Here is a 27,454-nt window from a genome sequence, read left to right as displayed (position 1 = left end):
ACTGCGGGAAGCAAGGAGAGGCAAGATCAGAGCCAGCTCCTTGGTTGTTCTGATCCCACCTGGATGGGTGCTGGAGCCAGGCGATCATCCAGCTTTCCCATATTTTCAGTGGAGATTGATGGCAAGTGCTTCCACATTAAAAAATAATAAACATGGCACCTTGCTGGTGTCATTCCCTGATGTGACAACTCAGGAGGACGAAGGGGCTAGAGAAAGCAATGAGCTCCATCGAGGGAGCCGGGGGCTCTCAGCCATGTGTGTGCCTTGGGAGAACACAGGGATTGGGAGCAGCCACTCCTGCTGTCGGAGTGCGATGCCCATCGCTGCGAGTTGATGCTGCAGGCTTGAAGGATGAAAGCTCGGGACTTCAATTGGCACGCCAGCACAGTGGGCTTTTCCTCCTTTTTGCCCTAAACCGAGTGATCAGAAAGATCGAGTAGCCAGAGAGTTGAGAAAGGATACATATATTTTTTTGAATTTTACAAATGGTTCATGCCTGTTAAAATCGAATTAATTTTTTAGTGAAGCTTGGCAGTTTGCCAGGCTTTTTAGATATATATAAAGAGCCCTATTTCACTGCAGATAGGCTAAATCCACTAATTAGATTTCTCAGCCTGGAGTGCTACTTACAGCTTTTGCACTTGCAGAGAAAGTTTTCCCTCTGAACCGGCGGCATTTCCATGAAATGGCTAAAATGGAGCAAAGGCGGCAGAGATGCCCCGAAGTTTTATTGCTGCTCCTGCCCATGCTTTGCTTGAAAAGCACTAAAGTGACAGAGTCACAGCTGAAGAAGCAGGGGTTAGGTGTCTTAATGAGCTCCTGGCACAGGCAGGGTCTTGGGAGCCCTGAGGAAGTGGGGAGGGAGGAGGATGCAGGGAGCTGGCTGCCTTCAGCCCACAGCAGATGACCTTAACTCGCTGCTTGGGATGCGGCCAGGGGAAACAGGAGGCAGCATATTAGAAAAGAGAAAGCAATTTCCAGCAGGGAGTTGACTTGTATATACAACTCGCACAGCATTATAAGGCCAAAATTGCTTTTGAGGTCTGCGGACACAACCATAATATAACCTGCTCTTGCAGCGTGATTCAGCGCTCGTGGCTGCTTTAAGTGCTATTGCTGTGCACTTGGATGGAACGGAGCAAAAAGCGAGCCACAGCAAGTTGTGAGCTGAATGGTGGGACACGGGAGCGTTGCATGGCTTTAAATAAGGTTTGCAGAGATGCTTTCTGTGGCTCTTTCCATGAGAAAGCTGGGTTTGGTACTCCCGTGCCAAACAGCCGTGACTGATGGACTTGCTCCATGTTTTAAGCTACTATTTAGGGAAATATTTTCATCCAGAAACGGGTGCTAAAACATTCCAATTTCAAGCGTGTATCTGAAGTTGCAGTTCAAATGTGCCAATGTCTCATTGACTTTCTCTAGCTCCTAAAAAATACCTGAGGGACCGAAAGCAGAATTTGCTAACATCTTGAACTCAGGGTTTGAGAGCAATTTGTAGGCACTTGCATTTAAGATCCCCAGCTGTTGCACCTAAATCAGCAAGCAGCTTAAAACATGAGCAAAAGTGGCTTCGATTCCTCCGGGCGATGCTTTGCTTTGAAGGCGGGTGCCCAGTGGCCAGTGGGAGCCAAGCACGTGCTTAGGGGCTTCTCAGATTTGGGACCTCGCGCTGCTTTTGGGGAGACCTGAGCATGGGTGCCTTGCAGCTTGTTTTGCTAGGGGTGCTGCACATCTCCCATGTGCTTTTAAAGTTCATTTGTATTTCTCTTTCCCTCCCCGCCTGCCCTGCGCATCCTTAACTGGCTCAGGCAGCGATCGCCAAGGTCCTGCACAACGAGGACAGGCACAGGATAAAAGCCTCGCCGTTTGTCGGGCTGGTGGTGGACGAGACGGTGGACTTGCTGGAGCACCGCAACCTCGCCATGTTCACCACCACCGTCTCCCCCTGCAACGGGCAGACCTCCACCACCTTCCTGGGGAGCTTTGAGCTGCCCGCCGGGGAGGCCTCCACGGTGGCGGGCAAGGTGGGCGAGGTGATGCGCTCCTTCGGCATCCCCACCATGAAGATCACCTGGCTCAGCGCCGACAGCGCCTCGCTGGTGGCTGAGCGGCTGAGCGGGGTGGGGACGGCGCTGAGCTCCCTCTGTCCACTGCTCACGGAGATGCACTGCCTGTCCCACGGGAGCTCCCTGCTGCCCACCCAGAGCATCGTCAGCATTGAATACCTCCAGAAGTACGAGACCACCGTGGACGCCGTCTACAGGCTCTACTCCAGCTTCAGGGGGGAAAGCAACAGCCTGCAGGAGCTGCGGAGTGTCCTGGACCTCTGCGAGATAGACCTCGGGAGCCCCAAGGCCATCCACTGGACTTCTATTTTCCCAGCTGTGGAAGCCATCGATTCCTCGTGGCCCACGTTGGTGCTGCTGCTGGAGAGCGAGGCAGAGCGGTCACCTGTGGCCCTTGGCCTCTGCGAAGAGCTCAAGAAGTTCCAGTTCGTGGCCTTCACCAAGATCCTCCTGGATGTCCTCCCCATCTTCCAGAAACTCAGCCGCTTTTTCCAGATCGAGGACTTCGACCTCTCCATCCTAAAGCCCATCGTCTCCGCCACGGCCACCACCCTGCAGGCCCAGAAGAGCGCCAGCGGCCAGAACCTCCAAGAGTTCCTCAACGAGATGAACGAGCACCCGCGGGACGACCGGGAGGGCGAGAGACGTCTTTACTACAAGGGCGTGGAGCTGGCCAACTGCTCCAAGGTGCACCTGAAGCACTTCGAGCACCTGAAGGAGACCTACCTGGAGAGCGTGCGGGGCAATCTGCTGGACAGGTTCCCCAGCAGCGTCCTGGAGGCCGTCAGCTCCTTCTCGGCCATCTTCAACCCCAAGTGTTACCCCCAGTCTTTGGAGGACATTGGCAGCTATGGGGTCAGCGAGCTGAATTTCCTCCTGCAGGCCTACTCCCGGGTGGTGGTGAGCGAGAGGGCCCTGAGCGATTTCCCCCTCTTCAAGCGGATCGTCTTCAGCCTCAGCCAGCTGTCCTTCAAGGACCTCTGTGTCAAACTGGTTTACAGCAACTCCGAGATGCACGAGCTCTTCCCGGACTTCGCCATCCTCGCGGCCATCGCCTTGGCCTTGCCGTTGGGTTCAGTGCTGGCCGAGAAGATCAGTCGGGGCCGGGAGCTGCTGAAGCGCGGCCGGTCGCGCTGCGTGAAGGACGAGGGGCTGTCCGACCTCATGAAGATCGCCATCGATGGGCCAGCCGTCAACGAGTTTGACTTTGCGTTGGCCATCGAGTACTATGAGAGCATGCGGGAGTCTGGCTTCATCGTGGCGCAGGTGAAGTGAGGGGTGGCTGGCGAAGGCAGAGCCCTGCGGGCAGGAGCCAGGTCCTACGGCAGCCCCGAGCACCTCCTCCATGACTCCTTCCCCATCACCAGTCACCGCAATGACGGTGGCCGGCTCCGCGCTGGGAAGAAGGAATGGGATGCTCCACAAAGCCATGCCGGCCCCACTGCTGCCCTTCATCCCCCAAAGCAGACGTCTGAATTGGCCAGAATCTCAAATCCTGGAGGTGTTCCTCTTGGGTGTCACCTCAGATGAAATTCCACCTTGCGATGAGGCCTTTCCAGGGTGTTGGTTTTAATTTTTTTTTTTAGGGGAGATGAAAGCAAATCTTCTCCTGCGCTCAAATGTAACATTGCCTTTGCACAATATCTGGCAGCTTTTACTTAATACTCTGCAAAAATATCTGTTTTTTGTTATTTCGGAGCCTCGAGAATGAATGCAGAGAAGGCAGCGTATCTCTCTAGCTCTGTGGCAAACCCAGAAATGCCTGGTGGTGTCTTGTTGGTATTCCTTGCACACGGCACAAGGTATTTTTAGCAGTGGCATCGAGTCATGATCATTTCAGAAGCAAGCGATTTAAAGAACGGTATTGTAATCACTGAGGAAATAGTAACTTTTAAATGCATCATTGTGTATATATGTGTATGTATATATATAAATATATATATAAATATATATATATTAAAAAGATCTACGTTAACTTTCCTAGTGTTTAATGTACAAAGATATCCAAAAGGACTTTTTTTGCAATGACAGAATAAATTATAAGCAAGGGTCCAAGAAATAATAGTGAATTCCTTGTTTTTTCAAAAAGGCATCATGTCCTGAAGCTCCCTTTGCAGTCTGAGCATTCTGCAGCCTTGCAACCAAAGAAAGAGTCTTTTAACATCTATTTTGGGACAGACTTGGGTTCATTTAGCCTGGTTTCTTTCTTTTAACCCTTCCTTCACCTTGAAGTGAGCGAAGCCTTGGCAAACTCCACGGCCGACAGGTGGGACGGGCGCCTTTGTCACCAGGTTTAGTGCCCATGCATGAGCCTTGCAACCGAGTCCAAACGGAGCGTGTGCTGCATGGTGTGCCCTTGGGTGTTAGGTGGGATAATGTTGTGGTTTTTTAACTTGGAGGGATGTTTTCTTTAGTTCCGTAGGGGTGGGATGAAAAGATCCTTCGTACTGATTTTAATTTGCAATAAAGTCAAAGCAGCAGCCCAAAGCATCACGTCAGCTTAACGCTCCAGCATGTGGGGAGCGCCGTGTCTCTCTGCTGGATTCAGCTCAGCTCCTCTCCCAGGTAAGTTCGCACCATCCCCAGGATGTGCAGTCTGGCAGGATTTGACCCAAATGCCCACGGTGCTGGTGGTCCGAGTTCACCCCTTGCCTTTGCCTCGGGCTGGCGCTTGCACTTGGGAACTGGTATCGGTGCCAGAGCAGGCAGCACAGAGCATCCCTACACCCAGGAGAAGGGGAGACACTTTTTGGGGGCTCTATGGGTGCTGAGCAGGGCAGGGAGGTTGCTGCGCTCTGCCAAAACCAGTCCTGCTGTGGGGACAGCTCAGGCTGAGGAGCAAAAACCCCACGCAGCAGGTGCAGCATCGCTGTCTCCAGCATCTCGCATCTGCTGCTCTGAGGTCCAGGTCGGGTTCACTGCGTTCGGCTGCTCGGGGAGTCGGAGGCAGTGCGATCCTGATGTTCCTAAAACCAGGGCAGTCTGTCCCAAGTGGTGCTGGTGCTCCCGGGCTGTTTCGGGTGCTGTGGCCGTGGTACAGCGATATGACCCTGGTCTTGCTCCTTCTCCCCTCTCCACAGCCCTTGGCACCATGGAGTGCACATACGTGCATTTCCCAGCCAGCCTCCTGGAAACAGCCGGAGTGAATTCAGTCCACGCTTGGCCAGAGACAAAAGCTTTAAAGCCCTGGGTGAGGAATTTGAGACACCACCAAAATTTGCTGAGAACACCTACCGAACGAGAGGGAGCCAGGCTTTCCGTGTGAATAAACAGCTCCTGTCTCCATCTGTCTTGTGCAGACTCCGCGCCAGCTGCTCTCTGAAGGCAGCCCCGCGTTTGTTTGCGAGACGGGTCCTTGGCAGCTCCTCGTGACGGTATGAAAAAACCCGCAGCGGTGTCGCTGCCGCTCGCAGAGGCACGGCTCGGAGGTTCGTGCAGACGTAGCGTTGGAGCGCCGCAGTTGCTCTCAGCAGCCTGGCAGGGGGTCAGGAGGGAATCGACTGCAGAATTGCACCCGCGCGGTGAACGGGGGCTGAGTGAGGTTGCAGGGGGAGGCTGCGGGCAGCGGTGGGCCCTGTTCCTGCGGGGGCTTGGTTAAACAAAGGTCTGAAAGGCGTCTTTAAATCCCAGGGGCTGCTCTGAGACTCGGCTGCCTCGTGGGGTAGGGGATGCGCTGAGCTTCAGAGCAGCCGGGAAGGTCCCTCGCAGAGCATCTGTGGGGTTTTGGGGTGGCTTCGGTTGCTCCTGGCTGAGCCCTGGAGAGGGAACGTGTGGTGCTGAAGCTGTGGCTCCATGTGGTGTGTGGTCAGACCTGGGATGCTCTTTTAGGAAAATCGGTGTCCTTGCTGCAGAGCCAGGGGTGGTAACGGGGCGCCCAGCGCTGCAGTGGGTCAGACAGGGGGGATGCCTCCATGGGCATCCAGGATCCACCACCGCGGCTTCAGCACAGTGGCACGCGGCGTTGGAGATCAGCTCGAGTGTCCTCGGCGTCACTAACCCCAAAATCTAACTGGGGAGTGGGGCAAAGCCATTTTGTGGTGTCTGTGCTGGAAATGCAGGGCTCCCTCACTGCCTTCCTTCCATCAGCGCTTTGAAAGCGCTCCCTGGAGCCCTCGAGCTCGTTGCTTTTTGGCAGCATCGAGAAGGAGCCAGCACAGCAGGGCTTGCTGCGGAGGTGGGGGCTCCTCTGCCAAACCTGGGGGGAGAGGAAAAACCATGACCACCCCATGCCCTGGCAGCAGCCCTGCAGCGAGGGGACTGATCCTGCTCGTGAGCTGCCAGTTGGGCATCCAGGGGTGCTGTTCCCTGCCTGTGGCCGTGCCTGTCCCCTCGGGTAAGGTCGTGTCATCCTAGACAGACCCAGGGGCCCTGCCACTCTCACCAAAGCAAATCCCCGTAATTGAGTGTCTAATTAATAACTAAAAATACAGCCCGCAGCTGCTGCCGGAATCTGCCCTGCAGCAAAGGTAAGGTGAGAGCCGTTGTGGCCCCATGACCTTGGGGAGGTGCCCCCAGCACCATTCAGCCCCCCGGCCGTGCACCCCAGCAGCAGCTCGGGACGGGACTGGGAGCTCAGGATGGGACTGGGAGCTTGGGACAGGACTGGAGGCTCAGGATAGGACTGGGAACTTGGGATGGGTCTTGGAGCTCAGGATGTGACCAGGAGCCCTTCTTGCACTGGGGTTGTGGCTGCGCCGCTTGCTGCCTGCTCCCTGCATCTAGTGCTCATGCTTTTGTGATCATCTGAGGTTTAGGCAAGCTGAAGCTGACGGTGACTTTGTCCCCATGCCGCGTGATTATTTTCCTTTTTTTTTCCCCTTTAGCCACGGGAGCGCGAGCAGCGCCAGCCGCAGCGCGTTCCCTTTCAGCTGCGTGGTGCTTTTCCTCCTCGTGCCTGCTACGGGCTCGTGGCCTCTCCTTGCACAGCCCCTGCACCTCGCTGGGGCTCTGCAGAAATATGTGCCATGCTGATTAAGGCCTTTTCCTGCTCACTGGGGTCTTGCGAAGTCTTGTCAACCTAAATCTGGAAGGAAAGGTGGCTTTCCTACCTCCTACCACAGGGTCCCATCTCGGATGGGGTTTCTGCATGCTTTCCGAATAGGCTGTGTCTTTTACCCCTGATTTCTGACCCAGCCCTAAAATGATTAACCCACAAAACTGGGATCAAAGATGCCGAGGGCTGGCTTAGCACGTCCTTTCCGTAGTCTGTCCGTGGGCAGCACCCATGGGTGCTCCTGCCCCAGCACCCTCCCGGGCAGCAGTACCAGGACGTTGCTCGCAGAGCTCCAAACTCGTTCATTCGGTCACCTGCAATGGGGGCAGAGGCATCGCTTGCCCTCTTGTTCCTCCCAATGTTGAACGTAATATATCTTGGGTTTTAAGGCCAGCACAATCAATGCAAAGTGCATGAACAAAAGGCAAGCGGAAACCTCTGCAATCCAGCCCCAAATGCCTTTGCTGCAACAGCTTTTCTCGGCACGGTCGGGGCTGCGTCTGCAGGCTGGAGGGGGGGTCCCCAGGGGCCAGGTCCCCGGGTGCAGGGTGCTGCCATCTCCGACGATTTGAGGCAGAAATACTGCTTCATGCCTCGGAAGGTTAATTATGCATCGTTCACCCATTTCTGCTTGCTCTTGCTGCCTCCCTCGTCGCTGTTGCTATTATTTATTTGTTTTTGGAGCAGTTTCACAGATTTCCCTTCTGGGCGACTCTGGAATTAACTCGATCAATGCACGCCTGATGAAGCAAAATGTAATTTTTCCCCCGGAGTCAGGACTGGCTCAGGGACCGCTCCGGTGCAGATGAAGGAGCGGCCGTGCGCGCTCTCCCAGAAAGAGGTCGTTTTTGCCTGCAGGGCCAGCACGGCGAGCTCCCCGTTCGGAAATTCGGAAAAATCTCCCGAACTTTGAATTTCAGATTTTTCTCTCGGCGCCAGCCTGGTTTTTGCCAGTGGGGAGTCGGGTTTAGGGCAGAAAGCAAAGCGCAGCGGGGGAGCAGCAACGACGCGCTGCGGGAGCAAGCTCCTCGTCCAGCCAAGTCTGCGTGGTAGAGGAGCCGGTGTGGGGGGATTTGGGGGTTTGGGAGGTTTTTTGGGGCTTGTGGGGTGGGTGACGGCTCCTCTCCCTTGCTGCTGCTGTGGTTTTTTCTCCTGATGGGTTTTCCGCTTTTCCTAACGCTGGAAGAGGGAGGGTGGGCTGAGGGCAGCGCTGCGACCCCAAGCATCTTCCAGCAGAGCAAAGCCCTGAAAACAAGGTGGAAAAGGACCAAGATGATAATAATAATAATAGTAATAATAGTAACAGTAATAATAATAATAATAATAATAATAATAATAATAATAATAATAATAATAATAGCCTTGTCCATGGTCCAGGCTGCTGAAAGGGGCTGAAGGAGGAGGGATGGAGTCGCGTGAGATGTGAATGGGCTTTTTTGGCTCACAGCATATTGAAACCTTTAATATTTTATTTTCTTCATTTGTTGGCTTATTAACTCTTCCCCACTCCTTGGCCCGTGCAGGATGGAGGGAGGTGTCTGGGGGGATCGATCAGGCCGCATGGAAAACCGCTGCCTTTGCACTAATGCCTGGGTTCCAGATCCCTTCTGTTTGCCGTTCCCTTGTCCCTACGGGTGTTTTCTTTTTAAACAGAACATTATTAATAACCGCAGGCTATTTTTACACCGCACGCTGGAGCTCACAATTGGTTTGCGGGGGAAGATGCAAGGCAGCCAGCAGAGCCTGGATGGGGAGTGGGCGGCTCTGTTGCCGGAGCCGCGGTTGGGGATTGCGGGTGGTTTCCACCCAAAATAGCGGCGGGGAGGCGGAGCTGGGGCGCCTGCGAGGCTTGGAGGGGCCCAAAATCTGACACCTGTGCGAAGCCAGGGCCGTGGCGTGCTGGGGGCTGCTCATCTCTCTGCCCCCTGCCCTCAGCTCAGTGTTTTGCTCAGGGGGGGCAGCTGTGGTTGGGATGCTCCCCGTGCCTCTCCATCGGCTGCTTTGGAGCCCCCCCCGTGGGATATCCCACAGGAGAGGGGTGCTTTTTTTTTTTGGGGGGGGGGCGGATTTTTGCTGCTCTTCAGATGGTTCAGACTCCATCGCATGTAATGCTCCGATGTAGAATCACAGAATGGAAATGGCTGTGTCGGGCTTCGTGCGGGGGTGCTGGGGCTGAACCCAAAAACCAGAGGGATGCCCCGAACTCCCCCGTCTGGGACACGTCGCCAAAGGGTCAGAGCAGTGTCGGACCGTCCTGGTGGCCTTGTCCCCGTGCATGAGTGGGGTCCACCCGTGCTAACGCTGCTCTCTCCCCTCTGCCCGCCCAGGTCCCTCTGGACACAGCAGTCCCCTCCTAGCTTCGCTGCCTATTCCCGGCCGGCCCCTTCACCCCCCCTTGGACATCAAGCACTTCCTGACCTTCAGGCTCAACGGGACGTCCCCGCTCAACCTCTTCCCCAACTTCAACACGGTGAGTCCCCGTGGGCGGGTGGGCTGCGGCCGCCGGACCCCTTCCTCCCTCTGTCCCCCAGAAAAAAACCCTCTTCTCCATTCTTCTGCTCCTTGAACCCAGCCAGATAACTCCTGGCTTCATTACTGGGCTCTTCTTCACCTACACAAGGCGCCTGCTCTGCCCTTAGCTTGGAGCAAACGCGGTGCCAGCGTGGGGCGAAGGAAGGAACCCTCGAAGGCTGCCTCTCGCCCCATCCGTCGCCCTCGGGAAGCAAAATTAAAAAGGTGGTTTGTTGAAACCAAGATCAATGGGGTTTTGCTCCTGGAATCGATAGCGGTAAAGTCGCTCTGGAGAGCAGTTCATTAGTTTTAAAATAAATAAAGAGGGAAAAAAGGAGGAGAGAGGAGGTGCGGAGAGGCAGGCGCAGGGTGAGCCTGGTCTCTGCAGGACGTCTCCTACCGGCGGGGGCTTCGAGGTAGGGCTGAAGTGGGGCCAAACACTGGGGTTAGGTGGTTGAACATCACTTTGTAGAGCTCCTCCATCACACATCGCAGCACAAGGCCGTGTCCTGATGGTTAGCAGGATGTTAGCAGGGGTATCCATCCTGCCCAGCGCTGAGGGTGGGACGCCGCCCGCATCCGGGTCCCTGCATCTGGGACAGGCAGTCTGGTTGCTCCTGCCTTTGGTAAATGTCTGTTGTTTTTTTTTTTAATCATAAGCCTAAAAATGGGACTTTCCTGAACTCCCTCCCCACCTGCTGAAACAGGGACCTGATCCTCACCAGCCTTTTGTAAGTGGCTTTGAGATGAAACGTGCTCCGACGGTGCAAATTATCACCGAGATCTTCAAAGTCGGCCCCAGAAATTAAGTACCGGATTCCTGTTGCTGTTGAATGGGATTCAGACATCTAACTCCTTTAAGCTCTTTTGAAATCCCGGCTTTAGCCTGTCTCTCCCCTGTGCTAACAAGCAGGAACACAGGAGAGGAGGATTTTTTTTTGATGCCATTAACGTTGCTGCTCTTTGTCTGTGTTCCTTTTTTTAGTCTCTGGAGTCAGTAGCTAACTCGAACCAGACACTGTTGTTTGTTCTGCTTGGCGCTCGCTTGCCCCTGCCTTGGCACGTGCTTTCTAGAGCTTCAAAAAAAAAAAAAAAATTGGAAAATGACTCCTGCACTCACGGGAGCCGCCCGGCTGTGCAGGGACAGGCTCGGCCGCTGCCCTGCCAGGCTCTGTGCTCTCTGATCCCTGCCAGCGCCCTGCATCCTCAGCTGGTTGCCCTGAGCTCATCCCGAGGCCGGTGCTTTTAGTCCTGCGAGGATGCTCTCGTGCTGGAGAGGTGATGGGGGCTAGGTGGGACAGGGGGCAGGAGCGAGGGGGTCATCGTATCGTGCTTCCCGAGTGAGCTGCCATAGATGAATTGTTATAAGAAGAAAGCAGAGGTTTGGCCTTTGCTTGCTGGTGATGCCGGGCAGGATCTGGCGTGGTTTTGTCCCCAGGCCGCCGGGTAACGCTCACCCCTTGCAGCAGCGCAGAGCACGAGCTGTTTGCCACTGCGCAGCTGAACGCTTTGCACTTTGGGCAGGTCACAAGGCTCTCATGAACCCAGCAGATGTTTTACTCTGGAGCGAGCAAAACCTTTCCAAACTGAGCTCTCCTGCCACTTAAAGCAACAACAGCAGGGAAAAAAAAATCCTAGCAATACAGAAGGCGTGTTACGTGCTCAAAGGGCACTTTCTAGCTCTTGCAATGCTGCAAATCCCCAGGACCTAGCAGCGCCTCGCAAAACCACCCCAGAAGATGCAATGTGAACTGATGCTCCGTCCCGGTGCTGACCTCGGCGGCTGGCAGGAAGTTCGGCTCCGAGATCTCTATTTATATCGGTAGGAACATCCAGGGATAAATAAAGTAACGTGAGTCAATAAGAATCGGCGATAAAGCTGGGATCTTTATGCTCCAAGCGTGCCGTGCCCGAAAAACCCACCTCTGCTTTCGGATGAGCTGCCCCACAGCGCTGGCAGCAGCTGGGTCCTGGGGTTCTTGGTTAAAGGTGCTGGAGACCGGGGGGAAAAGGCACGTCCGTGGGAGATGGTACGTAAAGCTGCAGCACCAGGGTCCCCAGGGAGGGCAAGCAGGGACTGCAATGGTTCTTTTTCCTATTGGAAAGAGCAGAGACTGCATAAGGTAGAGAGAAGTTGACGTTGTGCTTATATTTTCATTTGATGGGAAGAACGGGGGCTCTCGGGGGGCATTTGAGTGTCAGCCCCGCTCAGCATCGTGCAAAAAAGCTCCGGTGCCCACGTCATGCTGCTCACACGGGTGGCAAGGTGCTGGCACGCGCCCAGGCTGCCCCAGTGGGACTTTACCCCACTTTTTTTGTGATGGCTTTTGGATTGCAGGGATGGCCAGAGAGCTGCGAAGGCAGCCGAAGTGGTTGTGGCTGGGTGCATGGGGCTTCTGGGGCTGTTTGGGGCATGGAACTGGGTTTTGGGGTCACAGGGAGCTTGCATGCACAGCAAAGTGGTCAGCGGGGAGGAATTGCACCCAGGTAATGGCCAGCGTCGAGATGCCTGCTACAGAAGGAGAGGTGGCCAACCTCACCCTGCTCCCAAAGCCACCGGGTGCATGGTGGCTGTGCCCACCCACCCACCCTGTCACAGAGGGGGCACAGAAGGGTGCCCAGGGGCCCCTTGGGCCACCCAGCAGACGTGGAGCGAATGCAAAACTGGCCGGGCTCCATTACAGCAAACATGAACTGAATAAAACTTGATTGGAGAAAGAAAACATCCTCCAGTATAGATGCTAATGGGGTTCCTTTATCCAAAGCATCCAGAATGGAAAGTGAGGTTTCCCGAGAGGCTGCAATTTAGTGCTAATTAATAGACACGTAAGTGGCTAGCAAGTAGCATCGAGGACCCTTCGTTGTCAGACACCGAATTCTCCACCGAGCTCATCCCTGCACCTTGGAGCCTCCGTCCGTGCATCCTGGTGCCTGCTCCTCCCTTCCCTCCGCATCTTCCCCCTGCCACAGGGGCGGCGGACGGAGCAGGAGGGCTGCTGGGCTGCTCCATCGGAGGCCCTGGCGATTTAAACGAGCTCCTGGTCCCAGCGAGGAGCCGCCAGCCAAGAAGCAGTGGTTGAGGCTGCTGCAGAGCCGTTTTTCTTGCCTTTCCCTGGAAAAGGGGGGTGTTGCTCTTCCACGCGAGCGCCAGCCCCGCTCCTGCCTGTGCGCTGCGCAGCACGGGGACCGCGCGCTGCGATGTTTGCTGTCGGGGTGGAGCGGCGTCTTCACCATCTGCAGGTTCCTCCGGTTCTCCACCGAACCCCAAACGCCTCTTCATTTATATTCCAGAAGTGAGCAAAAATTTCATAGCAAGCAGGCACTTCATTAATCACCTGCCTTTACCATTCTGCTCACTCCTGGAATGGAATCTGGGGTCTTGATAATGGCTCTGTTGTCCAGGCATGTGCCTTGAAGACTGATGCACCTGTCTCAGCAACTAAATAGCTTTGCGGAGAAATACGATCGCCTAAAAACCCAAGGCTCTACTGACAGCAGGACCCAGATAAGATAATCTTCCTATGCCACAGGGTAGGGGAACAATACTTGCATTATAGATTATAGCCACGCTCAAACAAAGAGCTGATTCTTATTTCCCCCTCCCTTAATAAATGCATTTTGTTTAAAACAATTATGGCTTTTCCAACAAGTTTGCAGCCTCGGCGGAGGAATGACGCTGAGCATCGGGGAGGGACAGAAGCGCCAGGGGCTGTCATCAGCCTGCATGCTTCTGCCTCGCCGGCAGCCCCCATGCGCTGCCCCTGATGAATCGTCTCGTGGAAAGACACGGCTCGTTGCAGCTAATTGTGCTCCCTCTGTGCACATGCCCTGTGAAATACCAGGGGCTGCGCAGGCAGCCGAGACGTGATGCAAAGTCGTCAGCCTTGGAAGTCGATTCCAGCAGGCGAAACGTGCGCCTTGGGGTGGTCGGGGCGCCGGGGGGAGCCCGGGGTGGCTTTGCGTGGCCACCGTGCCCTGTGACGTGCCTGGGGCTGCAGGCACCCTCGTCCCCCTGCCCTGGACACCTGTGTGGGGCCGTGTCCCACCACCCCACTGAGCCCAGGTGAAGCTGGCTGCAGGGCAAGAGCCAGGTGGAGAGGTGGGACCCCTGTCCCCTTGTCCCCTCCATTGGCACCGCGGGAGCTCTGTGCCGTGGTGTCCCCGGGCGCCGCTCGCACCTTTGGCTTTGTACAGGAACGTTTCAGCTCCCTGGCAAAACGCACGTGGAGGATTTGGGGCTGTTGCTCATTTTACCCTCTTTTACCGCGGTTTCTGCTCCTGCTAAGTCACTCGGAAACCTCCCAGGTCATTGGGATATCGAGGAGAGCAGCTGGGAGCTCAAACAGAAGCTGATAATTTGCCATCCACGACACTGGGGGCTGCTGTGGAGCAGGGGGGGAAGAGGGAGGGGGACATCGTGACAGCAGGGCTTGATGGTGCCATTCCCCCTCCCCTCCATGTCCCCATCACTGCCCGGAGGAGAGAGGCGGTGGGGACGGGGGCCGTTCCCCTCTGCCAGATGACAGCAGGGATTTGGTGGTTTTTGAAGGATGGCTTAAAAAATAAAAAGGAATTGATGGAGAGCACCCCACGGAGAGGTTTTATATAAAGTAATATATATAAGGAGAGGTCACGGAGAGGTCTGGGAGACCCCAGGCTTGTTCCTGGAAGCCAGGAGCAAACACTGGGCACCACGGGATGCGTGCTGTGGGTCCTGGTGCCACCCAGCCACCCTGTGCCTTCCTCCCCTTCCAGATGGACCCCGTGCAGAAGGCGGTGATCAGCCACACCTTCGGCGTGCCCACCCCGCTCAAGAAGAAGCAGTTCATCTCCTGCAACATCTGCCACCTGCGGTTCAACTCGGCGGTAAGCCGGCAAGGCGCTGGCCCCGAGCGTGGGGCTGGGTGGGCGAGCGGGGCCGGTGCCAGCACCCTGCAACGCACCCCGGGGCCGAGCAGGAGCGAGGTGCACCCCATGGAGGTGCTGCTCACATCCTCCTCCCTCGCCTGCAGCCTCCCCGTCGGTGCTTGCACGGAGAGCCCCGGACGCCTCGGCAGGGACAGCCCTGCCTCAGCTCGCTGCCCTGCAGCCCCACTGCTTCCCCTGGCTTGGGGCAGCAAGGGCAAAACTGCCTTTGCTCTCATCCCACAGCCCCACTGGGATGCAGAGCGGGCTGGCGGAGGTGCCCCTTGCCCACGCACCCCAAGACAAGGGCACCACGTGGCGCAGCCCCTCGCTGCTCCTCTCCCTCGCTCTCCGCTCGCCCTGGCTGACGCTTCCACCGGCAGGGTGGTGGAAGATGCTTCCTCCTTGCTCGTGGGCCTGAACGCTCCCGGGGCTGCTGTGCCCTCTATTCACCACGGCAGCTCTTTTGTCTTTCCGCTCCTCATCGTTTTGTTCAGGTCTGTTCCCTGCTGCCTTGGCCTTGGCGGTTGTGCTTAAGCTGCTTTATCAGCCCGTGCAGTTCATATCTGCTCCTTGGGAACCGAATATAATCTTCCCTGCGTTGGCTTCCCAGAGCTCTGATGCGGCAGGTGGTTTTTTCTCTCTCCCCCCCCCCAGCCTTTTATTCTAAGTAAATCAACCACCTTGAAGGAGGGAGGCAGGAAACATTCATTGATCCCTGCAGTAATGAATTGCACACAGCTGATCTTTTGTGGGGAAAACTGATTAAACAGTTGGAAAGGGAATTCTCATTCAAATGCAACCCAGCACCCGGCAGGAGAGGTCTGCAGGCAGCTGGGCCGGGAGCGCAGCGTCGGGGGGCCCCTTCCCCACACCCCCAGCAGCTCAGAGCCCCTCGCTGGGCTGCGCCCCTAACCCCACGGGGCTGCGGTGGTCGCCCTGGCCAAGGGAGCGCTTTCCTGCTGGAATTACAGCTTAACCACCTGCAGCTGGGTTCCCCCTTCCTGGGGAGGACGGGAGGGGAAACCACAATAAAACCCCAAGACGGGGGCTGCCTTCCAGCATTTTGCCTCTTGCTGCAGCTCTGGGGAAGGAGCCTTGCCCTGTGTTAAGAGAGAGCTTTGGGTATTGAGGTCTGTGTTGTCTGGGCCGAGCCTGGACTTGCACAGCCGGTGACTGCCAAGCTGGGGGTGGCACCAGGCTCTGCTCTGCCCCCCTGCCTTGGAAGAGACCCCAGGGGGCTCCCCGTGAGCAAGGGGACGTTTTGCATGGATGTGCAGCGGGGAACCGCTTCTGGAAGGTCGGTGTCGGTGAGCTGATGCGCTCCTCCGCGCCGCGGTGCGCAGGGCAGAGGGGGAGGCAGCAGCACGGGGTTATTTATAGAGCTGCCAGCCTGGGAGCATCACCCTGTGCTTGGCCGTGCCTTCCCGGAGCAGCGACGTGGTGCTGAGCCCCCCCTTGCTCATCTGCTTGAGCACCAAGGCTCCTGGGGCTGCTCTCGCTGCACCCACCGGGGAGCACCAGGCTGGCTCTGCAGTGCTGCTGTGCCTGAAGGGATGCGGTCGCAGCCTGGCCGTGCTGTATTAGCAGAGCCCTGCTGGAGATCCAGCTCTTCCAGCCAAAGTCAGCTTTTCCAGGCTTAATTATTTTTGCACAGCAACCAAGCAGCTCTGGGAAAAGCAGCAAAAGGGAAAAGCGGTGCTTTCCAAGCCGTACCCTGGCTGGGAGCATGGTGCGGGGAGGGTTGGTGCTCCTGGGCCCCCACGTGCCGCCACCTCCCTTCCAACCTACCCTTGTGGCTGCATCCAGATCTCAGCTTTTGACCCCTGAGCCTCGGCTGCTTTGCTCTTTCCCACCACGCGCTGCCGCTGCCCCCGTCCCTGCCTGTGTCCCCCCCGAGGTCACGTCTGCAGGAGCCCCTGTAAGGGCGTAAATCATCGCACGCCGCTCCTGTGCAAAGCGGCGGTGATGCTCCGTGACCTACTTAGGCTGACGCTCAGCCCTGTCCAAGCCCCCGTTATCTGATGGGAGTTGATTGTGTTTGCTAATGAGGCTCCGCTCAGCCGCGTGCGCTCCGATGGGCCTTTTTCTTTCCCACGTACCCGGCCGGCGCTGCGCTGTTCCCAGCCCTTAGGAAGCTGCAAGGGGGAGGACAGAAAGTGGTGTTGCTTCTTCCCCAGCACTGGGAGCCTCAACTGGCCCCTGAAAATGCCGTGCAAATTAATCCGTGCTGCTCGGCAATACAGTGTCTTAATTCATATTGGATTTAGCCTCCATAAATTGCTAAACTGGGCTTGTTTTTGGTGACAATGCTGCATTGTCCCTGACTGCTAAGTACACAAACGTTCGGGTTATTTTCTTTTGTGGATGTTTTTATCAGTTCCGTGCAGGCATGAACCCATCAATGTGCACTTCATTATTCAACGTTCTCTGGAAGAAAGGAGCCTGAGAATGTAAATTGCATGTTAGACACCCATTAGGTTACAATGGGAGACGTGTCCTCCCCACCAATGTATTTTTTAATTTTATTTTTACAGCCAGCGATTCATTGTATGTTTCTGAAGTCGTGATTTTTTTTTCTTCCTGAGGGCTCCTTTTAGAAGTGCCTTGATGCATTTAATCAGAGCAGGGTCCTTATCTCAGCCTTGCAATGCTGCGATGTCTTAGCAAAGTGATACCTCGGCCTGAATGTATTTGCGTGCGAGGCGATCAGGTGAGAGGAGAAAAGCGGCTTTGTGCTGCACCCAGCCAAAAATACCACCTCCGAGGCGGCCCCGATCCCGGGGGATGGATGTCAGCGGGGTAGACGGCCGCACACCTCAGCGGGGTGCTGGAAAGCTGCCCGAGCAGCCCGGGGCTGACCCCGTTAACCCGTCCGTCCATCTGTCCATCCTCAGCACTGACATTGTCCCTTTTTCTCCCCGCTGCAGAACCAGGCAGAAGCCCACTACAAAGGCCACAAGCACGCCCGGAGGCTGAAAGCCATCGAGGCCATGAAGAGCAAGCAGAAGGCAGCGGGGGCCAGCAGCCGGGACGGCGCGGCCGACTTCGCCCCCAGCCTGGAGGGCTCTGGGGACCCCGGCGGCGCAGGTACGGGGTGGGGGTTCCTGGGGGGTCCTGCAGCAGTGACCCCTGGGGCTGCTGCGGTGATCTGGCTGGTTCTGGGTGGTGTGGCAGGGTTTGGGTGAACCATGCTGGTGCGGCCGCAGCACGGTGAGGATCCGGGTTAAAACCCGAACCGCTGCCAGCTGTGGGCACAGCCTTGTGCCTGAGCATCCCTCAGGGGTCAGCAGCTGCTTGGGTTGGATTAGGGTGGTGTAAAGCTGCAAGTCACCAATGCCACCACAAGAATTAGTAAATGAGCTCTTGTGGTATGCCAGCATCTCTGGTGCGACAAGCTGGGAGCAGTATCGCTCGTGTTTTTTTGCACCGAAGAGGTGCAAAAGAAGCCCTAGTCCCATTTTGTGAGTATTTGAGCCTATTTGGTGGCCCAGCTGTAGCGGTGAGGAGTGGAAGGAGGGATGAGGATGTGTGGGTCTGCTTCAACCTTGGGATCGCATCCTGACCATGGAGAGAGGGGGACGAAGCTGGCGTGTCCAAGCCTTGCTCAGTGATGTGCAGCTGAAGCATGGGGCTGGGATTTCCTTGAGTTTTTCTGTGCTTAAACATCACTCCATCCTAGGTGTTGGGATGGGGACAACCAAAGCAGGGTCTGCTCCCAAATACGTGTGTCTGCAGCATCTGACATGGTGGGGGACACCCCAAAATGCCCCCTTGGGGAAGTACCCCAAAAAGCCCCTGGGGCAGGAGCAGGCTTTGCCGTGTCCGTACAGCACCCGGCCCTGGGTTGTAGTGCCCCAGCCTGAGGCTGCTCGGAAGGAAAGGAGCAGTGATTTGGTGTCTCTGGGCAATGTTTAGAAACAGAGATAATGGCTGTAGGAAACAAGCATTCCCTGCCCTTGCTGGAGCGTGGTGTCTGATATGGGTTCACACATCCCCGGTGGGAGCGAGCACCCTCCAGAGCCACGGGCTCCTTGGGGCTTCTGTGCTGAGCACACCGCAGTGAGTCGTGGATAAAAGCTGTAGTGGGAGAGAGGTCTGGGTTAGAGCCACCCACAGCAGGAATAAAAAGAGAGCAGGCAGTGCCTGAGACGGTCTTGGGCTTGGGTGTTGCTCTCTGAAATCCAGGAAACCCATCCAAGAAAAGAGAACTTTCCCCTTCTGACCTTTTTCTCCTTTTCCCTTTCCCCTTTTCCCTCCTGCTAGCCCAAAGCAACGGCCCGAAGGAGCCGGACGGCGAGTGCAGCAGCCTGGCGCTGCTGCCCAGCTCGGAGGAGGCTCCGGCGGAGCTGTCGGGCAGCGCCGCGCCGCTGGGCTCCCCGCCGGCCTCCGAGCTGTCCGAGGGCGCCTCGGATGCCACCAGCGTCACCTCCCCGGCCACGCAGGCGGCCGAGTCGGGTGGCAGCATCGGCTCGGCCCCTGAGAGCGAGAAGGAGGGGAAGAAGAGCAAGCAGCACCTGTACTGCCCCACCTGCAAGGTGACCGTCAACTCCCTGTCCCAGCTGGAGGCTCACAACACCGGTAAGGGCTTCGCCCGTGCCAGGGGTGGGCTCTGCGCATTTCCCTCCGTGTTCCTGCAGTGAAACGGAGCCGCCCGGGCTTGCAGGGAACCTGTGTGAGTTAATGAACAGTGCTTTAATTAAAAAGGGTTAATTAAGGTGGCCTGCAAAGATAAGTGGTCATGTTTTACTTATGCTGCGGCTTATGGGGTGAATTCTAGCAAGGTCAAATGCTCCCTTATTGTTCGTGTCTCTAATTAAGAGATGTTTTCAGATGTATTTAATCAAGTGATTGGGGGCTGCTTTGTATTCTGTTGCAGCTCGGGGCTCTCAGCTGATACCAACCTGGAGCTGCCTCTTGCAGGCCCAGGAAAATCCCCCCCCAAAGCAGCCTGGTGCTGGGGCTCCTGCTCCTTTTGAGAAGCACCTGGGGGAATTGAGTGAGCTCCATGGGCCAGAGCCCCGCAGCGATGGCTCACTCCAGTTTTCCCCCCCCGGTGCTCCCTGCCTGGCTGGGGGGGCTGGAGCTGGGTGGCAGCTGCGGACTGGGTGACTCCCAGTGGTGCCCATGGTCTTTGCAGTGTCAGCTCCCAGCCTTTTGTAGGTGATGCTAAAATCAACCAGCCCCGCACCCTGGTTTTCAAAGAAAGCCCCCACCACCACCACGGCACAGTGGGAGCTGGAAACCAGCACCCCCAGCCCCAAGGGGGTGGGCTCGGGACACGGCGTAGCTGCAAACGTGTCCTTTTGCTTCTGTCAGCTCTGGTTACAAGCACGGGAGCTGATTTGGGGGGAAAAAGAACAAACAAACAAACAGCATGTTCACAGGCTGGTGCTCCTCTGCGGCTGTCGCACAGGCGCTGAGCGCAGGCTCCTTGCTTAATGCCTTAAAAAAATAGAATGAATTAGCAGGGGCTTAAATTACTTGCCCACCCCCGTCCTCCCCAGCCCCTTGCCGGCAAGGGGAGGGTCAGAGCACCCTGTTCCCAGGTGTGTGGGATTTGGGGTTCCTCCTTCCCTGCCTCTCATAACCCTGCTGAGCTATTCCTGGCTCGGCAGCCGGCTCTGCTCTGACCTTGGGCATAGCTCAGATGCTGCGGCACGGAGGGCGACGCGTGCCCGGCTCTGCAGACTGTGCTAATGCCCAGGACAGGGCGACGAGCTCCAGATCACGCTTAAAATAGCAATTTCTCCGAAGGTCTGACACGTGGAAGGAAGGAGGGGGGGTGTCACTGGGAAAGCAGAGCGTTTCTGGTCTGCCTGCGAAGCGCAGCTGGCCGCGAGAGCTTGGAAGGGTTTGGGAACGGGCTGCTGCATCCCCACGGGAGCCTGGGCTCCTGGGGCAGAGCCAGGACTGGGGTCCTGAGGGAGCTGCCGGGTGCTGCTGTGGGTGATTTGGGTTGATTCATAAAGGTGATGACTGCTGAGCGTCCCTGTCCCTCTGCCACCCAGGCGCCAAGCACAAGTCGATGCTGGAAGGTCACAGCGCCCAGATGCGGCGAGGCCGAGGCAAGCTCCTGTCCCGGGCAGGGCACAAATCCAAGAGGATCGGCAACAAGGGCAGCATCAACATCCAGAACAAGGCGTTTCACTGCCAAGTGTGCGAGATCTACGTGAACTCAGAGACCCAGCTCAAACAGGTGAGAACGCCAAGCCTCATGCGTGTCTTTACCCTGGGAGATGCACGGACCTGGGGCGTGGGCGTGCAAAGACCTCTGTGAAAGCACCTGGGGCGTGGGTGTGCATCCCCTCTCAAAACCTGATGGCCTTGGGAGAGGAGGCTCTCTGGAGGCCTGGATTTACAGAATGCATCCCATTTAAATCCTTCCCCTGCATTAGGGGGATCTGTGCATGTTTGTCCTGGCCACATTTGATTTTTTTTTTTTTTTTTTCCTTCTGTGGGGAGAAAACAGGCTTTGGGTTTTCGGGAGGGAGAGGGAGGAGATCTGACCCAGCTCTGAGAGGGTCCCTCCGGAGCAGCTGGTGCGTCCCAGCCCAAAAGCTGTGGGATAAATGGACAGCCCGGGGGTGGCACCTTCCTGCAGGGCACCTGGGGGGGGTCAGGCTCTTGCGCAGCTGCTTGTCCCCATCAGCAGCAAGACTGCGGCTTCCCAGCCACGGTCCCCGGGTCGGTGCCTATCACTCGGGCTCTTTTTCCTCTTCCAGCACATGAGCAGCCGGAGGCACAAAGACAGGCTGGCTGGGAAGCCGCCCAAGCCCAAGTACAGCCCCTATAACAAGCTGCAGAAGAACGCTGCCCTCGCAGTGAGTATTCTCAAGGTACCTGTCTCCCAGCAAATTACCCATCCAGTTACCGAGAACATCCTCTGCTGCGGTAACCATCTCTTGCAATAAGACATATCTGCTTTTATTTATGTATTTATTTATTTATTTTTAAAGCCTCGTCTCCTTGAATCCCTTCAGGGATGGAGAGGGGTAGAGGTGAGAGGAGTTTCTGGACTTTTGTGAAGGAAAACACAGGGAGAACTTGTCGGCTCCCTGGCAAAGGCATTCGAAACAGTTGGAGCATTTGGGGCTCTTCCACCTGTTTCACAGCTTCTGGAGGGGACAGTTGTGGGGTTTGGATGCTTGGGGTTGGCAGGGGTGGTGTGGTTCAGCTAAACCGAGCCCAAAAGCTCGTTTGCAGAGACGTGAGCCTCCCGGCCTAGCTCGGTGGGGAGTTGGCAGCCCAAAACCCAGTGGGCTGGGGGCTGCGTTTACTGCAGGGGCTGACGCAGGGGTGCTTGTCCGATCCGGCGTGCAGCCTCACGCTCTCTCCTTCTCCCTCCCCGCAGTCCAAGCTGGCTTTGCAGAAGCATCTCACCAAAACGCTGGCAACCCGCTTCCTCCCCAGCCCGCTCACCACGGCCGTGTGCGCCATGCCCGGCCCCCTCGCCTTGAGACCAGCCGCTGCCACCACCCTCTTCCAAGCCCCGCTCCTCGGACCAGCCCTTTTCCGAACGCCGCCGGCCCACGTCCGCACCACACCGGGCCCCATCGTCTTCGCGCCCTACTAGAGTCCCTCGCCCGCCGAGGGTCCGTCGGCTGCGCCACGGGGGCTGCGCGGGGCAGCGTGCCCGGACAGGCTGCTCTTCTTCTGGCTGATGGGAAACCGTAGTAGTTAGACGTCAACCCAGGCTTCTCCTCCTTTTGCTTCAAGTTGGCTCCTGTTGGAGCGAGATGCCCCGGCAGAGTCCGGCCGGTCCCCGCTGCTCCCCCTGCCCACACCAGCCCCGCGCTCAGCAGGGTCCCCCTCCAAGGGCTGGGCGATGCAGGTGACAGTGCCAGAGCCACCAGGACCCTGCTGTTTTTCTTGTTTACCTCCCAGTTACCAGGCTGGGAGGAGAGGAGCTGGCTGGTCCAGGGGGGACGGAGCACCCCTCTGTCCTGCCAGTCCCCGCCAGCCCCGTCCGTCCCACACCAAAGAGCCCCCGCCGTGGTGGGCGCTGGCCACGGCGATCGCATCCTCACTCAGAGAGCAATAGGCGAAGCCCAGGGCTTGCTCCCCCTCCCTCTGAAAGCACATTGCCTTTCGCCCAGGCAACCCAAGAAGCACAGAATTTGGGCACGCAGTCGGACACGGGCTCTGCTCCAGCCCCGCAAGGAGCAGAGAGCTGGGCCAGCTGGTTTGCGCTCCCCGAGGTGGGAAGGAGGTGACCCTGAGCTTGGAGAATGGCCCTGAGCCCCATCCAGCCTGCTCAGCACCAGCTGTTCGCCTCCGTCCCACCCGCAGGGGGGACAACCCTGCCCCCTACCTCAGGGGAGATGCTGTGAGGCTGCGTGAATGTCCCCAAAGCACTTTTGGTTCTCCGGTGAAAGGTAACGTCGTCGTTTGCCGTCCAGCCCCGTCCCCATTAGGAGCTTCCAAGGAGTTTCTGACGACTCCACAAAACGAAGGCGTCCCCGGCAGCCCAGACAATCAGGGATGAAGGAGCAGGCACCGCCAGCTGACGCGTGGGGCTCTCCCTCGGATGCTCTCTTTTCACTGTGCTCAGAAGGCCCAGCGAGGGCCTGGTCTGAAAACTGTACCCACAGCGCTCCGGGTTCCCAGCGCGCTGCTGTAAATAGAAAACTTGCAGGAAAAGTTGCAACCCGAACGAACCTTACGCTGGAGTGACAACCCACCCCGATCTATGCAATCCCATGGGAGCAGCTCGCTCGTTGTGTTTTGCTGTCCGCGTTTTACTTTGGTGCTCATGCTGTCTGTACAGCCGGGAGTGGTGTTTGGAGGAGAAGGAAAACAAAGCAACGCTTAGCTCTGTGCAGATGGGTCCTCCGGCATCTCTTCCCGTCCCTTAGCCTGGGTGCTGGTTCAGAGACCTCTGCTGCGTCCCAGGATGAGGCCCGTGTTCTTGCCCAGCCTTTTGGGAAGAGGCTGGTGGTTTGCACACCTGGGAATCCACACGCACAAGCACACGTATCTGTTATCTTGGCCATAAGCAACGTGGATTTCAGGAGGATTTTTTGCCCAGTGTGCTCCACCAATGCTCAGGACAAGGTCTCGGATGAGATAAACAGAAACCTGCTGCCAGGAAACTCATGGGGCTGAAACACTTCTGCTTCCACAGACAGGAGCCTTGGGAAACAGCAGGAACCGCTGCACGGAGGGAGCTGCCACTGGGTCCCAGTGGCACAGAGCCATGCTCCTGCGTCTGGAGGACACGTCTGCTCACACCATGGGCAGCACTGACCTGCAGTGCCACTGCTCTGCTCCTGCCACAGAGGCCAGGAGCGCAAAGGAGCCTCTGGGTACGGATTTATCTGCTCAGGGCATCTCCTTCCACCCCAGGGAAAAGAGGGCACCCGGAGAGAGGAAGATGAGATTGTATATGGGAAGGTGGGGGCAGAGATGAGTTCTTGAGGGGGTGGTGGGAGCCGTGGCTGGGAGAGCAGCTGAGGGCGGAAAGCTCCCAGCAGTGGCTTTGACAGGGACATTGTCCCGCAGCCCACACGTGTCCTGGACCAATAGCTGACCCCGCGTCCCCCAGGATAGGAGCCTGCGCTGGCTGGGGCAGGAGGGACGTGGCTCCAACAGCATCTCGGTGCCACGAAGCCTGTGGCCACCCCAGCTCCAGCCCTCACCCCACCCATCTCACTGTGTCCTCCTCCAGGCCTCCTCTCAGCCCTGGCTGCAGCAGAAAAGGGCAGCGCATCCCCTCCTGCACGCATACCAGCCTCGGGAGCACGGGGAGCAGACAGCCGCGGCCACGCTCCAGCCTGCAGGAGCCGCGGGACACCGGTGGGTTGTTCCCCTGCATTTTGTTCTAAAAAGCCTGTGCTGGAGCCAGCAGCGGCTGCTCCTGTCACCCCCCCCCTCCACCAGTGGAGTCCTGATACACTCCTACACTTGGCACTTTAACCCTTGAAAGCCATTCCTTCTAAATAACAATAATACTGCAACAAGCTGCATAAGAACATGCTCCCTCTGTCGCATCCCCTCTGCCTCCAGAGAACCCTCCCTGCTCCTGTGCTATCCAAAGCATTTACTGCCTTTGACTTAGCAGATGCTGTACTAGGTAGTAGGGCATAGTCCATAGCGCTCAGTAATGCGTGTCCCTCTGTAAATAACCTTGGAGTGATGTGAACAGTTTGATTCAAAAAAAATAAAAAAAAGAAAAATTGAATAAACAGACTCTAGGGACTTGGCCAGTACCCCTCCTGTAATGTTCATTGTATATTTTTTGATGTACTATAACTGTTGGGGAAAAAAAAAAAGGAAAATATTTTGATAATTGAATCTCATTGCTTTATTGTGTTATTCAGTAAATAAAAGGAACAAGTATAAACAAGCCAGGGCTTTCTCGTCTTTTTTTTTTTTTCTTAAATCTAAATCCAGACTAGCCAAAAGGACCGTGTTGCTGGGCAGGACTGGGACACCTTCCCTTTGTCTTGTGGTGGTTCTGAGAGGAGAGGCACCACTGTGACTGATGGGCAGTGAGAGCTGCCACAGCCCTAAAGCACCTGTGTGTGCAGATTAAGCACAGTCCCAGCAGCTCTCAGGTCAGGACTGAGGCTGTGCTCAGTAAGAGGGCTGCGGTTTTAAAATGTGGGCACCATAAGACATGGGGCCAAGGTCTGACCCTGCCTCAGGAACGGCAACCTGCTCTGCACTGTGCATTCGCTGGGACAGGAGGCTCCTCTTGACCAAGGACTGACTATTACCACACATCGAGGAGCAGAGGGCATGGCCAGGTAAGGGGCGATCTGCTGAGACACAGCTGTAGCACCACAAAGCTAGCTGGGAAAGGACAAGGGGCTTCTTATATAGGATCAGTAAATACAAGACAGAGTTGCTCTTGAAAGGGGGAATCATTTCCTCTGGCCTGCCTGCACTCAGATCCAGAGCTGATCTCAACCTGCTGGCCAGCCTTGTGCTGCATCTCCCCTCAGGCAGCATGCAGCCCACAGGTGCCAGCCTGCGCCCTGAGAGCAGAGGAGTGTCACTTAGCGAATCCTGGCTTTCCTGTAGCACCTCAAACAGTGGCAGGGCCTGGGCAGTGGAAAGAGCGCTTGTCCCAGTGCAGGGAGATGGGTCACCTCTCTCCTCCTCAAAGACCATCCCTGGCCCTGGGATGCCTGTTCCTCGTGCCACGAGGCTTCCTGCAGGCTCCACGACACCACACAGGTTCAGCAGGAGGTACGTGCAAGGGAAGGAGAGAGGTGAGGGAGAGGAGGTGGTGAGGGAAGGGAAAGACAAGTCTCAGCCATCCACAGAACCGCCACCCTTGTTCTTGCGACTCAGGGGAAAAGCAGACTTGCTCTGTGGCTGTGTCATCTTACTGGCCAGGTAGATGAACGGCTCGATCAACGTACGCCGGTCAGCCACGGACACCTCCCACAGCTTCACCTTCTCACCCTTGGCCCAGTGCTGGGCTGCATCATGGTCTACCCGGCGCTGCTCCTGCAAGTCACACTTATTGCCCAAAACCACGATGGTGACCTGTTCAAAAAAAGGGCGAGAAGAATCCCTGTAGGTAACATATGCAGGGTTGAATAGCGCTGCCTGGCTCTGCTTGGCAACACCCTTAGTGCCAGGTCATATCCTTCAGCTAATTCCCCTTCTGTTTGGGTCTATGTCTCAAACCAGCCCCACTGAGCGATTGTATGCATAGCACTGTAGTGGCTAGCAGAAGAGTCCAGTCTAGAAGGCCAAGAAGAGAGATCTCTGTAAACGCTCTTGAGACTGATGAAAACAAAGCAGCAGACCCCTGTCCCCACCCATCAGCAGGAGATACACAAACCTGCTTCTGCACAGAGCCCTTCTGCCTGTTGGCTGTGGAACAATCACAGTGACAGAGCAAATACTCTCCCCTGAAAGCATCCCAGCACAGTAGCCAGTTACAACCGAGGGTCTTACAGAACAGGACTCCCTATCACCACCTTGTGACAAGCCAGAGGAAAGGAGACTCTCTGGGGAAGAACCACTGAACAAGGGAGCAGACCTCACTCTGCAGCCCCTTTCCCTCGGGGAGATCGCAGGTGCTCACCTCCTTCTTGTCTTTGGACTTGTCAATTTCCTTCTTGAGGAGCTCCACCCGCTTGAAGGACTCCTTGCTGTCGGTGCTATAGACCAGCACGTAGCCGTCTGTGCAGGAGAAGCAATGCTTGGGAAGCTCCACGTTGTCCCGCAGGCCCCGCGTGTCGTAGAAGCGCACCTGCTCGCGCACCCCGCGGTCCGTCTCGATGGAGCCCACGTAAATGTCCTCCTGGGTCTCGATCATCTCCGAGCCTGCCAAGAGGTGGGCAGGGTGACGTGGGGTCCCTGGACACGGCACCGGCCGTGACACAGCCTGAAGAATCGTCCTGATGGGTGGTCTGGGGTGGCACACTGCACCTTTCCTCCACCCCAACGCTGCGTATTTGGGGCTCCTGGCAGCACCGGGCTGCCTCACACCCCACATCCACGCAGGGCCGCCCCTCTCAGCCCCCCCCCCGCTGACACTCACCCACCACATGGTTCCCGTACAGCAGCTGCTCCAGGATCGCCGTTTTCCCCACGGAGGCCTGGCCGCACACCACCACCTTGCAGCTCTTCCCCATGCCGCCTCAGCGCCGCTCCCGAGCCACGGACGAAGCGAGCCGCCTGAAAAACAGCAGCCGGCGAGGCCTGAGGGGGCTTCTCCCCGGCCAGGCACCGCCGACACCCGGCGACAACGCTGCCGCACGACCCCCCCCCCACCCCTCACCCCCAAGGGGGGCAGCCCCGGGGGGCGCCCCGGGCCCTGCAAGCCCGGAGCTGGGGAACCGGCAGGGCCTCACCTGAGCGGCGGCAGCGGCGGAAGAGGCGCGGCCAGGCCAGGCCAAGCCAAGCCCGGCTCGGCTCGGCCCACAGCGCCCTCCACGGGCAGCGCGGGTCCTGCGGAGCCCCGCAGCGGGCTGACGGCGTCGGGGGGGCGGACACGGGACCGCGGGCCGGGCCT

At 57.1% G+C, this 27,454-nt stretch overlaps 3 protein-coding genes across 11 annotated transcripts in view; 2 read left to right on the top strand and 1 right to left on the bottom strand.

The window, feature by feature from the left end:
- The window catches only part of LOC308181698 (uncharacterized protein C17orf113), a 55,698-nt gene extending 51,657 nt beyond the window's left edge, over positions 1-4,041 (top strand). For all 6 annotated transcript variants that reach the window (XM_080565231.1, XM_080565232.1, XM_080565235.1 and 3 more), the window contains one exon: positions 1,809-4,041. In XM_080565231.1, the coding sequence (XP_080421357.1) occupies positions 1,809-3,341 (1,533 nt within the window). In that variant the 3' untranslated portion in view covers positions 3,342-4,041. The remainder of the gene's footprint in view (positions 1-1,808) is intronic.
- Positions 1-24,823, top strand: part of ZNF385C (zinc finger protein 385C) — a 37,059-nt gene extending 12,236 nt beyond the window's left edge. Inside the window, exons 2-8 of one of the 2 annotated variants that reach the window (XM_080565245.1) lie at positions 9,387-9,529; positions 14,326-14,436; positions 17,406-17,565; positions 18,742-19,056; positions 20,487-20,674; positions 21,201-21,314; positions 21,830-24,823. In XM_080565245.1, the coding sequence (XP_080421371.1) occupies positions 9,387-9,529; positions 14,326-14,436; positions 17,406-17,565; positions 18,742-19,056; positions 20,487-20,674; positions 21,201-21,314; positions 21,830-22,051 (1,253 nt within the window). In that variant the 3' untranslated portion in view covers positions 22,052-24,823. The other variant, XM_080565246.1, reaches the window with a different exon arrangement.
- Positions 24,758-27,433, bottom strand: NKIRAS2 (NFKB inhibitor interacting Ras like 2). 3 transcript variants are annotated; one of them, XM_080565253.1, is made up of 4 exons: positions 27,294-27,433; positions 26,981-27,117; positions 26,522-26,763; positions 24,758-25,974 (listed from the first exon to the last, which is right to left on the bottom strand). In XM_080565253.1, exons 2-4 carry the CDS (start codon positions 27,072-27,074, stop codon positions 25,735-25,737), a joined length of 576 nt encoding a protein of 191 aa, XP_080421379.1. In that variant the 5' UTR covers positions 27,075-27,117; positions 27,294-27,433; the 3' UTR covers positions 24,758-25,734. The 3 variants fall into 3 exon arrangements, with proteins under 3 accessions (XP_080421379.1, XP_080421381.1, XP_080421380.1); XM_080565255.1 differs by lacking the exon at positions 27,294-27,433 and adding an exon at positions 27,221-27,290; XM_080565254.1 differs by lacking the exon at positions 27,294-27,433 and having other exon boundaries at positions 26,981-27,210.
- Positions 27,434-27,454: the final 21 nt, after the last annotated feature.

Source organism: Anser brachyrhynchus, assembly GCF_964034855.1.
Source record: "Anser brachyrhynchus genome assembly, chromosome: 22".
Classification (NCBI taxonomy): domain Eukaryota; kingdom Metazoa; phylum Chordata; class Aves; order Anseriformes; family Anatidae; genus Anser; species Anser brachyrhynchus.
Note: the sequence above shows the minus strand (reverse complement) of the source record. Positions and strands in the feature narration are given on the sequence as shown.

Bases quoted from the DNA above. Each gene is read 5' to 3' on its own strand.
- NKIRAS2 (XM_080565253.1), bottom strand. From the start codon at position 27,074: ATGGGGAAGAGCTGCAAGGTGGTGGTGTGCGGCCAGGCCTCCGTGGGG. The intron at 26,764-26,980 runs GTGAGTGTCAGC...ACCTCTTGGCAG, and splicing joins GTACGGGAACCATGTGGTGG to GCTCGGAGATGATCGAGACC. The intron at 25,975-26,521 runs GTGAGCACCTGC...TTTTTTGAACAG, and splicing joins AGTCCAAAGACAAGAAGGAG to GTCACCATCGTGGTTTTGGG.